The following is an 11,899-nucleotide window of genomic DNA, read 5'->3' as shown; positions in this document are numbered from 1 at the left end:
TCATATGCATTATTTATATTAAAGATACAAAAAAGACCACATCAGTGAGAAGTGTTTATATCCTGAAAGATAGGATTTATTTAGAGGGCCGCATTTTGTATTATCCTGTCAATTAATTTAGGATCAATAACACTTTGTGAGGATGAGATGATCTAATAAGATCTAATAAAAGTGCAACAGAGAAAAAGCTTTTGTTCACTTGTCACTGAGGTGGGATTTTTGTTTGTTTCTTTTGGTACCTTTAATCCAATTAATGTACATGATTTGGGATTAAATACTAATGCAGTGCCTTTAATGGAGCGTTAATTGGATTAAAGATAACTAAAGATACAAAACGCCCTCCCATGACAAATACAGCCTGAAAGATTTTTAGATAGTAGTCCACCTTTTTAATGATGGTTATTAAATTTAGGATTAAGAATTCAGTAATATTTCAGGACGAAATTTAAAGATCTGAGTAATACTTAGGAAAAGGAAACACCATGTTGGGAAGCTTTACCCAAACGACAACATACTCAAACTTAGTTCAGCTAATTTGCACTTGTATGGCATCACTGAGTCATTGAACATGTTTGGTACAAAGGGTACTAAACTGTACCTCACCTTGCTGCTGGGTTGGTACCCTTATTGTGTACCTTTAATATATATTTCACCTGGAATTGTGTTTATGTAGTGTAGCATTACGGTATATAATTGGACTATAATGACCTTTTAGAGTAAAGATTGTAAAAAAGGTATAAAAGCTGCACACTTGACAGCAGCACCCCAGCCACCAGGAATGGTTCGGTTCAGTACCCTGTTTTTCTAACAGTGAAGTTCCTCTGGATGAAGATAAAACATGAATAAATGGAAATGTAACCATTGGACATCACTGGGGTGGTGACCTCAAGGGGGCGCTGTTTGGACCTGTAGTACAACTGAGTAGCAAAGTTTGCAATCCCCACAATTTCTGGGTGCAAAAAATAAAAAATAAATATATATTTCTATTTCATAATTTCACAAATATAAATAACTCCAGGATGTTAAAAATGAAATCCAGCAACAGCACAAGGATCTTAAAATAACTCAGGAATAAGAAACGTTTTGAGCCTTGAGCCTTTCAGTGTCCAGAAATAATTTAAAGCAGGAAATATAAATATATGTTTATATATTTGTGTATATTACATGTTATTATATCTCTCAGACCCTCCAAAATGACAGAGAATTTAAAAAAATGATCAAATTCAGAAATGTAGACACTTTTATTAGCTCTAACAAGTTTTTTTTTTCTTCAGTGTTATTATCCATCATACATATACACATATTTATGGTTATAGGCTGAGCATTTTTGTTATTTGTAATAATGAAGACATGTCTGTTTTGTGTTTTTTTAAAAAAAAAAAAAACTAATGTTTTGCTGCTATGAATTCAATTTGCATCTTCACACAGAGGCGAAAGTGTATGCAAACTTTTGCACTTGACTGTATCTTTCCCAGTGTGGTGTTTAAGGAGTGTAGCAGGATTGCTTTTGGTTTTTAATGAGGTACACTGATTATTATTATTATTATTATTATTATTATTAGTGTAAAATGGATGCTGTTTGCGCATGTCCTCTTAATGCAGATATAATGAACTAATGAAGAGTCACTCTTGTTTGTGGCACTGAGGCATGATTTGCAGTGTGATGCTGGATTTTTGTGAACAGTAATGATGATGAGTGTGTGTGTGTGTGTGTGTGTGTGTGTGTGTGTGTGTGTGTGTGTGTGTGTGTTTTCTCTGCCTGCAGCACCCAGAAGTGAACAGTAGGCGACCCGGAAGGTCTGAACTCCGACTGAAAGCGAGCTGAAAGAAGATCTTTACCTTTTTTTTATTATTAAAAAAACTCCCCTGAGTCAGGATTGAGCCATCGGGGTGAGTATGTGGCTGTGGGATTAGTGGCGTGTTTGTGATTGTGCGCATTTTCCGCATCGTGGTGTGTGATTTGTCCGGAGTTATCCCAGCGCTCGGAAAAGTTCAAATAAAAAAAATCTAAAGCAGGGGAATGGCTGAACACAAGCGGCTTACATGCGGATTTTTTTTTGCAGTGCATTAAAACAGTGTTTGTGCAGCTGTGAAAATTACCGGATGTTATTTATTATAGTCGCTAATTAAATTAATAATAATAAAAAACCCAGAGCAGAGCGTGCATGCTGTTCGTCGCGATTTTGTGCGGCATGATTGTTGTAGGAAGTCTCCTGCCTTTTTTTTTTTTTTTTTCTGTCTTTTTTTTCTCCTCTTTGAGCCGGGCTATTCAAACCTGCAGATCTAAGTAAACAATCATTCGAGCTCTTAATGCAAATAAACGGATGGCTTCTTTAAGGTGTCGCGCGACCCGGTTAGTTTTCAGGATTCATTTCTGCGTGCAAATTTGGGGGATCTGCAGAATATGGCGTCTGGTTCCTTTATAAAAATAAAGACAGGCTGCCATTTTTGTTTTCCTTTTGTCTGAATTTTTTAATAAAACTGTCTGAGAATGTGGGAGAGGCGGCCCAGGCTCGCGCGCCGCGCGCTTTCCCAGCAGCCTCCAGACCTCGGCGTGAATTTAATCCGCTTTTTGACTTTGGCTTTTATTTCTTTATAAAAAAAAAGAGATGATGATAAAACTTCCAGGATGCCGATAGATTAAAAGGAGAAAAGTTAAGCAGCCCAAGTTGTGATCTGGGCTTTCCTGGGGCTTGTAAGACGCCAGTCGTGGCAGTCGGAGACACAGACGCTGAGTGTATGTATGTTACACACCATTATTATTTCTGCATTTTTATTTCTTTCTCATTTCAGTGGAGGAGTGCTGCAATGCCTGAGCCCTGCACCTCCTCTCTCTCAGGCACATACACTGATCCTAAACAATGTAAAGCATGCTGTAGGTTGCATCATTGATTTTTTGTGTGTGTGTGTATGTATGTATGATATATGTATGTATATGTGTGTGTGTATGTATATATATATATATATATATATATATATATATATATATATATAAAACACCCTAAAATCATTACTCCTAATCCAGGCTTTGTAAAGCTTCATAGCCTAAACTGCTGGCTGTACATGCAGCTCACGGGCCTGTAGACATGTAGCTATATGATGTCTTCTTATATACAGATGAATGTTTTAATTTCACAACTATTAAGCTTCATTTGTTGCAAAATTCCTTGCTTAAGGAATGGATCTTAAAATACTATGCACTTTAACATTTACATTTCTTTACATCGAAGAATTTATTGGGTATCAGTTAGGGCTGCGCAATCTATCGTTTGTTAATCGTGATCGCAATACTGAGGTGAATTCAGTAGCTATGCGAATGAGAGATCCTCACTATATTCACTCTTATGATCTCTTACTGTCCAAGCTAGGCTTTTTTTCTATCATAGCAATAGACATGATGATATTCATGTGTCTATAACTGTGTTCACACTAGCAAGCGAAAAGTCGCTTGTGTCACTTGTAGTTTGTTGTTTGTGGGCGTGGCCTGTTCAGCATTTTTTTTAAAAACAATTCTGGTTCCTGTAGTAACCAAAATGTATAGCCTTCACCTACTATATTATTTATACACACCACTTCCATTTAAATTGAATTCAGATTTTTTTTAACATGTTAAGTGCTTGGCTTTGTACTAGTTTCGTTCTCAGATTTGCAAAGCAAGCTAACTGTACTAGCTACGTACTCACACCCGACCCACTAGCGATCTCTGCTACTTCCTTCCAAAATTTATTTTTCTGCATAATGTCTCTGTGTACATTTTGACAGTAGGTTGCATATGACAGGATAAGACAAAACCATGGTTTTTCAAACAGTAAATGGGAAATAATGGCAGGTAGGAACTAAAGTTGTGAGCGGGGAACTGACAAAACGTCGCACCACGCACACCACAGGATTGGTTTCAGCAATTATTTGGATTTGTTGCTTTACAATGTCACTGAAGTCATGGCTCTGTGTCATGTATGTACATAGAAAATGAACCGTCATATGCCTAATGGGAACGTAAGTGTGAATGTGACATCACAGGTTGCAGTGCTTAAATAAACCTCGCTGTTTAACACAGTTGCAGCAGGCTCATTAAGCTATTTTTGTCTGCATTATTCACTGTGAAAGTGTGGTTAATATACAGTAATGTGCACATAAAAACATTTTTCAGCTCTCTTTGTGGCCTTAGCTTGCAATCATATCTCTGTTCACTTCTCTGAGAAACAACTCGGCCTTCTAGAGATCTTTCCACACGACAGGATTATTTGAGGAATATCACTTTCATGCATTATGGATTCTTTTTTTGCCCTGCAACGCTAGGCCATGCATGTTTTGGCAGCGTGCACCGGGTTGAAGGCTGTTTGACTAGGGGTCTGCACAGAGGAGTTCATTTGCACAAGCCAAAAATAATAAAGATGATATGTCCAGGCGTATGAACCCCAGACTTTTGCAGAGTGTTTTTTTAATGGTCGTTATGGGTGTCTGTTTCACTTCCTGTTGGAACTCGAGGGGAAGATTTTTTTTAGCCTGCGTTATGCGACGACTTTGTGTAAATGCACATACGCATATCTTTCAGGAGCTTTTGCACGAGCTGGTTTGTGCTCATGACTGATGATGTGTGCTGCCACTTTTGTTTGTAGGGTCATGACTTGGGGGGATGGAGGACTAGAAGGGGCTCTGTTTGCCCAGTATTGCTTTAGCATTGCTTCACTTCAGTAAGCTATAATATGTGTAGTTGAGAGAAGTTATTTTTCCTTTCAAATATGAAATAACTGCAATGGTCACACCTTTTTTTTCTTTGTGGTTACCACGTCACTTCCATCTTGGTATCACTTGTGTTACTCTCTACATCAGCAGGTTCTACCTAGAGCCTAACAGGTTATAAACACTATATTTTAAAAGTGTGTGAATCATATAATAGTGCCTGCTAAATATTCATGACAGGATGTTTTTTTTTCTGGCTTATTAACTTTAGGAGAGAGAAAAAAGAGGCTGGTGACTGTTTATAGCTGCTATAACATAAGTGTGATGAAGTTCCTCTCCATCACACCACCCTATCATCGGTTGTTTTTGTACAACAGCTCACATGTCTGTTAACAGCTTTGAACAATGCAATCCAGCTAACTCAGTAATCCACGCATGAATAACAGAGCCAAGATCTCAGATAAATACGTACATCACACCCTTATATAAATACCAATTTAACATCCTGATGCAGGTAGAGCTGAAGATAAACATTTCCTGTCTGTATTTTGAGAACAGCTAATTATTGAGCAAATGATCTTTCTCCACGTCCTATTACGTTTGTTTCGCAGTAATAGTGAACAGCTGCAGTGGCTGTATGTTGAACCGAACGTAACTGACAGTGGTTCTGTGTTGTTGTGTTTTTTTTTCTTTTTCCCAGCATGGCCGAGCCACGATTTAATAACCCATACTTCTGGCCTCCGCCTCCTGCAATGCCTGGCCAGGTGAGAGTCTTTAATGCATGAATTTTACATTACTTAAGTCATTACAAGATGCATTACAACTTTAAGATGCTGAATACTATTCATTTTACCTCACATTCTCTTCTTGTATATTGATTTACTCTCAGAATTACAGCTTATACCCTGTGCTTACATTAAAGGTGTAGTTTAGCAAAAAAATCCAACTTATACAATGTTCCCATAACCCCAAATGTTGTCAGTCAACTGAGACATGGTACTTTTTTTCTTTTTTTTTTTTGGTACTAGTACTAGAACTTTAGTACTAGAGCTTTAAGGCTAATGTGTCTCATCCAAAATGCCTGAATGTCCATAAAGTTTGTTTTAAATGCCATGCTAAAGAAGCATAATCTTCTTTTTTTTAACAATTAACAACTTTGTTCAAATTAGCACAGAGTCTGTCTTTCTAATGTAATTACTTAAGTTTAAGCTAAAAGAAAAATGATTTCAAGATGGCCGCCCCTTCCACAATGTTACGCTGTCGATTCTGTCCGTGTTTATACAGTAGAGTAAGTCCTGTGGTGTTGTAAACCACATCAGCAATTCTGCGTGACATCAACTATGGGACACATTTTGGGGCAGAAATTTACAGAAAACATTCTGGGTGAGATCTGAAGAATTGAGAATTGCATTACTTCATTAGCTTCATTAGCGTCGGAGCTTCAGCGCAAATCTAAAGAATTAAACATCATCATCAAACATGTCTTTGTTGATGGAGTACATTCTAATTGAGTAGAACATTGTGTAATTTGGATTTTTTTTGGTGAACTATTCATTTAATACTTAATCACAGCAGTGTACCAGGCTAGTTCTAGTACCAGCTTAGCTAGCAGGCATTCCTAGCTTAGCTGATTAGCTGGTGTTAATCAGGAAGAGGGCTACTCGAACTATTCAAATGTCCAATGTCTCCTGCACCCACTGTTTTCAGCTGGACAACCTCGTTCTTATTAACAAGATCAAAGAGCAGCTGATGGCCGAGAAAATCAGACCTCCACACCTGCCTCCTACTTCGGTCCAATCCCAGCAGCCCTTGCTGGTTCCCCCGACGCCTGCGGAAGGTGGGACGCACAGCATGGCAGTGCCCAAGCTGCAGCAGATGCCCGGCCTTCCTCCTCACAGCCCGACGCAGCCTGACATTGCCCTGCACGCCCGACCTGCGTCCAGCTCCGTCGCAGGTATCGCACATGACGTCACGTGTCAATCACATCACACTGCATCACGTCATACTTCTTACAAAACTATCATTTTAGCCGATCTTAATAACCTGAGGTCAGCTCTAGGATTAGATACAGTGGTTGTTTAAAGGTGGGTGTTGACAAAAAAAATTAGTGTTTCAATACATTTGTCATGTTGTATTATGTGGGATACTGTAGAGCTGTATTGCAGCTCAGGTGTGACACAGCTCAGGTGTGACACTTATTGTTGAAGATAGGGATGTACAAATATGGCAGTTCTGCTCTGATTCAGATATGTAATCTAATCTACATATCGTCTGTTTGGATTAGATACACCTAAAGTAGCATTATATAAATAAATACCCATAAGAATAATTCTGGGTGGCTAAATATTGCCACCATAGCCTAACATGCTAACAATTCCTGGACTGAAATACAATTTACTGGTAATATATATATATTTTTTATATATATTTTTTAAATTAACAAGTATAATAAACATTAATTTCCCTCAATAATGTTGTTAAAACAACTCTGTCTAAACATTCTGACCAACAATTAAATGTCGCCAAAAAAATCAGTTTGCCGCCTTTTCACTATTTCCGGCGAACGACGACAGACCGGAAGTCGTTCATTTTGAATGGAGAGTCGCGCGCAGCTCTCAGGATGCGACCGGAAGTAATATATGTTATACAAAAATACACACCAGGAGTAAGTTATTAACCTTTTTGTGTTTTAAATCGCATATTTAATTCATCGACACTCGCATTTTAGTAGCATTTATGAGTTATATGATGAGTGACAAGTTATTTAGAACGTTGTTTGTATGAATTTGCTAGCTTGCTAATTGCATGTATAAGGAACAGATGTATGTATCATATGTGTGTCGCAAATATGTACAGGAAGTCAATTATTAACGTTTTAATATTTTATCTATGCATCTGTTTGATGCTGATAGTGATTTCTATGTTATTTGTTTATATTTGCATACTTGTCTCGTTTTATTTTTCATTTATTTAGTAAATAAAGCAGTGAGGAATTGTACATAGCAACAAACTGTACATCTTTAAAAAAAAAAAAAAAAAAAAAGTGCACCTAAGACTTGAGCTGCTTAAATTAGAGTTGGACATTTTCATGTTTTTGTAATATGATAACTTAGTTTAAAAAAGAAAATCACAACTTCACGGTATTAATCAACTTCTTAAAAACAAACACAAGAATGAAAATAAATGTTTAATGCAGATTCTTTGCACATGCTTGTGTATATATAACAAAAACCAAAAAGAAACCACAGTATCAAATTCTGTAATTGTGCTTTCTGAGAATAACTTTTCCATAAAATCTCTTTGTCAGTATTTAACCTAACCGTCCGATCATACAGTGGGACTAACCGTGAAATCCTGTAACACCGGCGACTCTGACTATTAACACCAAATATACATTTAATCTTAATTTAGTTGGTCGCAAGTTCGGTGGTTTTAAAGAAGCAGAATTAAGAAACAAGCCCCGAAGTGCAACAACACACTCACAACCCTAAAGAGGTTTAGGGAAGTCACTATAACAAACCCTTCTTGCAAACTGACTTGTTTTTCCTTCACGTTTCTCCCAGGACGCATTCTCGGTGACGTGAACTTGAACCTGGACGATAAGGCGGCTTTAAAAGCGAGAGGACTGTGGGAAGACTGGCATTTACGACAGATCATAGACCAGCCGTCCAGAGCGAACCATCTGTCAGGTAACAGCACTTACTGATTCAGCAGTGTGCAGCACGCTTCTGTATTATTACCAGTTGGATTGAGCTGGTTATTGCAGGGATTTTTAAACAGAACCAGGGTTGAGAAATTGAAGGAAATTCATTAAGTGACTATTGCTAACATTTACAAACAGTTAGTTATTGATGAGTCATTGACAAACGCAAAGTCAATAACAGAAAATACAAAACACAGGTTTTCCCCTCATGTATATCTTTATATAGTAGATAAAATGTAAAAATCCACTGCATGACATAGCGTCATCTTTGAACCTTATTCTCTGTCTCTTGTGTTTTAATGTCTCACCATTATTCCTTTCATTTCATCTAAATCAATGCTGCATTTTGTTCTTAATTACGCTGCGCCCCCTTGTGTAGGATTTAAAATCGTGACAAATGAAACAGATAAATTCGTTTTTCCATTAAAATCAGCCTAATAGAAGACCGAAAGGTGTAAAATTTTATAATATAGATGACTAAATTATTAACGATAGTTTTAATCACTAACAACACTAATTAGAATTGTTGTTAAAAAATTGAATTGTTAAAAAAAAAAAAAAAAAAGTGACCACATTCAACCAATCAGGATGAGGGCGTGTCTTTAATTGCATGTCGATTCAGAAAGCTCCGCCTCTCACACTAGGAAGGCGTTCTAGCCTGTGGAGTGTGCGTGAATGTGTTTCGTGGGCGTGGCTTTACAGGGTGAAAGTCACTGATTGCACCTTTAAGCAGTTTTTGCTTGTTATTGTAGTTATTATTTAAGTGTTAAAGGTATCGTATGGCTCTTTCTGATCGTCAGGTATAGCGCTGTCGTCTCGTACCGGCAACCAGAACACGTCGGAGGCTGTGACCCCGGCCACGCCCACTTCCTCCAGCAGCAGCATCCACGCACGCCAGGGATCAGTGGCTTCCGCAAACCTCCTCTCAGGGTTGGCCAGCGCCGTCGGGGCGGAGCCACTCAAAAACAGCGGCGGGCTGGCAGGACTGCTGGGACCGCCCCCGAAAAGCGGAGGACGAGGCCGCAAGAAGATCAAAGCAGAAAACACGTCCGGTCCTCTGCTGGTTGTACCCTACCCCATCCTGGCTTCAGGAGCCGACCAGTCGTCTGTAACAATCACGGCCAAAGAGGGCAAATCATACAGGTTAAAAAATAAAATAATAATAATATTAGTAATAAAAAATCTGGAAAGGATTAAGTATTGGCACCCCAGCTCTGTTCTGGGTGTGGAGTTTAAAGTAGCATTAAACTCCACTAAAGAGTTTAAAGTAGTTTGCTGATCATGTCCATCACTACACACTTTCCCTATTTTCATGTGTAGTGATGTGTGACGGAAAACTGACACCAGACGCTGGTGCTTTGCATGAGCTTTAACTTGCGACTGCGTGTGTGTGTTTGGTTTTCCCCCAGGTGTAAAGTGTGTCCGCTGACTTTCTTCTCCAAGTCAGACATGCAGATTCACTCCAAGTCACACACGGAGGCCAAGCCGCACAAATGTCCTCACTGCACCAAGTCGTTCGCCAACGCCTCGTACCTGGCGCAGCATTTACGCATCCACCTGGGGGTGAAGCCTTATCACTGCTCGTACTGCGAGAAATCCTTCCGCCAACTCTCACACCTACAGCAGCACACCAGGTGAGATCAATCTGCAGGCATATATATATATATATACACGTTATTTATTTTTACTGGCAATTTAGTCATTTAATTTTATTTTTGCTGCCCAAAGCTCCACCCTTATCTTGCTCACAGTGACATGGACTTGAACTGAACTGAATACATTACAATGCAAATTATTAAGTGCAAACTCCACTGTTAAACAAAAACAAAAATGCTCAATGCAAATCTCACAAGCTAGTCCTTTCCTACACTTCATCTATTTATTTATTTTTTAAAAAGTGAAAGCTAGAACACAAAAGGCTTTGTCATTTGTCCTTCTGGGGGGAAAAAAGGAAAGAAAAAAAAAACGATTGTACTCAGGCGGTAATCTGAGTCATCGAATCGTGTCCAAATCAAATGTTTTGAGGCAGCTTATAATCCTGTGTGTCAGATAGTTTATTAAAAAATGGTGTCGTGAACCATCAGAAGGAGAATTAACTGAAATTTGTGAGCAAATAAGATACAACAGCAATAAAATTTATTTATTTAAAATTGCCCAATGTAGTCACAGAACATTTGTGCTGTTATGCTCCGTTTGATCGACTTCAAGAGTTTGTGATCTTTAGGCCAGTAGTTCTCAAACTTTCTGTAGCCAGGAACCCCCTTTAACAGTAAAATAAAGTCCTCAGACCTTCTCAGTATGGATTTATTTTATGAACATTGGTTAAAATAATATTTTGTGGAGCTGTAGAGCTTTCTAATTCTATTATATTAGGTCTGAGTTGACTTTGGTGCCCCTCAATATAGTAAAATATAGTAAAATAAGTAAGAGTGATTTACAGCACTGTAAAAATAAATAAATAAAATAAATAAATAAATAAATAATCTAACCCCCTGGTTATGCTTCACAGACCCCTGGGGGTCTCTGGACCCCACGTTGAGAACCACTGCTTTAGGCAGCAATGTGACGGGTTCCTAAGGGACGTGGTTCTCGAAGCGAGGTCCGTGACGTACAGCTAGGGGGTCTGCGATTTTTTAAAAATTTTGACACAGTGGTGGAATCCAAAACCCTCCCAAGCCTCCGTTATAAAAAGATTACACCTATAGATAACGTCAGCCGGAGTTTAATGCCAACGTTTAATGAATCGTTTTTATCTGCCTAATTTTTAAAAATTGTTTCTTTATAAAATAATTCTGTACTGAGGGGGTCTGTGAATAATTATTTTTACAGTTAAAAAGGTTTCCTGAATGTAAAATAAATAAATAAATAAGTTTGAGAACCCCTACCTTAGATACGATTTACATGAATTTCATGAAAAAATTCTGTAATTATACACTTTGAAACACTGTCAGAATATCGTGGGATTCATAGTATTTTTTAAAAAAAATTTTTAAATATTTTAAAAGATAACTTTTAACAAAGTCTGGAAGCACCTGACCTGATGTCACTGACTTAAAAAATAGTAAATAAATTAACAGTAATATTAATACATTTTTTTAAAACACATAACTTAGGGTTTTTATTTTTTCTCCTTTCAAGTGCTGATTTATTTTTGTCGATATAATATTAATTGCAATGCAGTACACTTTTTTTCCCCCCCCGAGATATTGATATCATGGGCGTCGCAGTCTAGTAATAACATTAAAAAATAAAAAAAGAAAATCTAACATTAATTGTAAAATAAAAATAATTTTTATATTTGTAGATATTAAGTGTGTCATAATGCTATTAAATGATGCATGTCACGTATCGTAGAAATAATTAAACTCTTCGTTTATTGTGATAGGAAGGTTTTTGTAATATCGTCCATGTTTAAGATACCTTCTGTTTCTGACGCAGCCACTGATTTCCTTTTACGAAAGGCTCTTAGTTAAACCTCCTTTAGAGACCTTTAATAAAGTCATTTCAAGACCA

The 11,899-nt window shown here is 37.7% G+C and overlaps 1 protein-coding gene across 3 annotated transcripts in view; it reads left to right on the top strand.

Moving 5' to 3' along the window:
• The first annotated feature begins 1,749 nt into the window (after positions 1–1,749).
• znf362a (zinc finger protein 362a) overlaps positions 1,750–11,899 on the top strand; it is a 14,288-nt gene continuing 4,138 nt past the window's right edge. The window contains exons 1-6 of one of the 3 annotated variants that reach the window (XM_026932464.3): positions 1,750–1,890; positions 5,384–5,447; positions 6,391–6,637; positions 8,247–8,372; positions 9,187–9,529; positions 9,796–10,020. In XM_026932464.3, coding sequence (XP_026788265.1) covers positions 5,385–5,447; positions 6,391–6,637; positions 8,247–8,372; positions 9,187–9,529; positions 9,796–10,020 — 1,004 coding nt within the window. In that variant the 5' untranslated portion in view covers positions 1,750–1,890; position 5,384. The other 2 variants (XM_026932465.3, XM_053226973.1) reach the window with 2 other exon arrangements.

The sequence above is a fragment of the Pangasianodon hypophthalmus genome, chromosome 20, assembly GCF_027358585.1.
Source record: "Pangasianodon hypophthalmus isolate fPanHyp1 chromosome 20, fPanHyp1.pri, whole genome shotgun sequence".
Taxonomy (NCBI): Eukaryota; Metazoa; Chordata; class Actinopteri; order Siluriformes; family Pangasiidae; genus Pangasianodon; species Pangasianodon hypophthalmus.
Note: the sequence above shows the minus strand (reverse complement) of the source record. Positions and strands in the feature narration are given on the sequence as shown.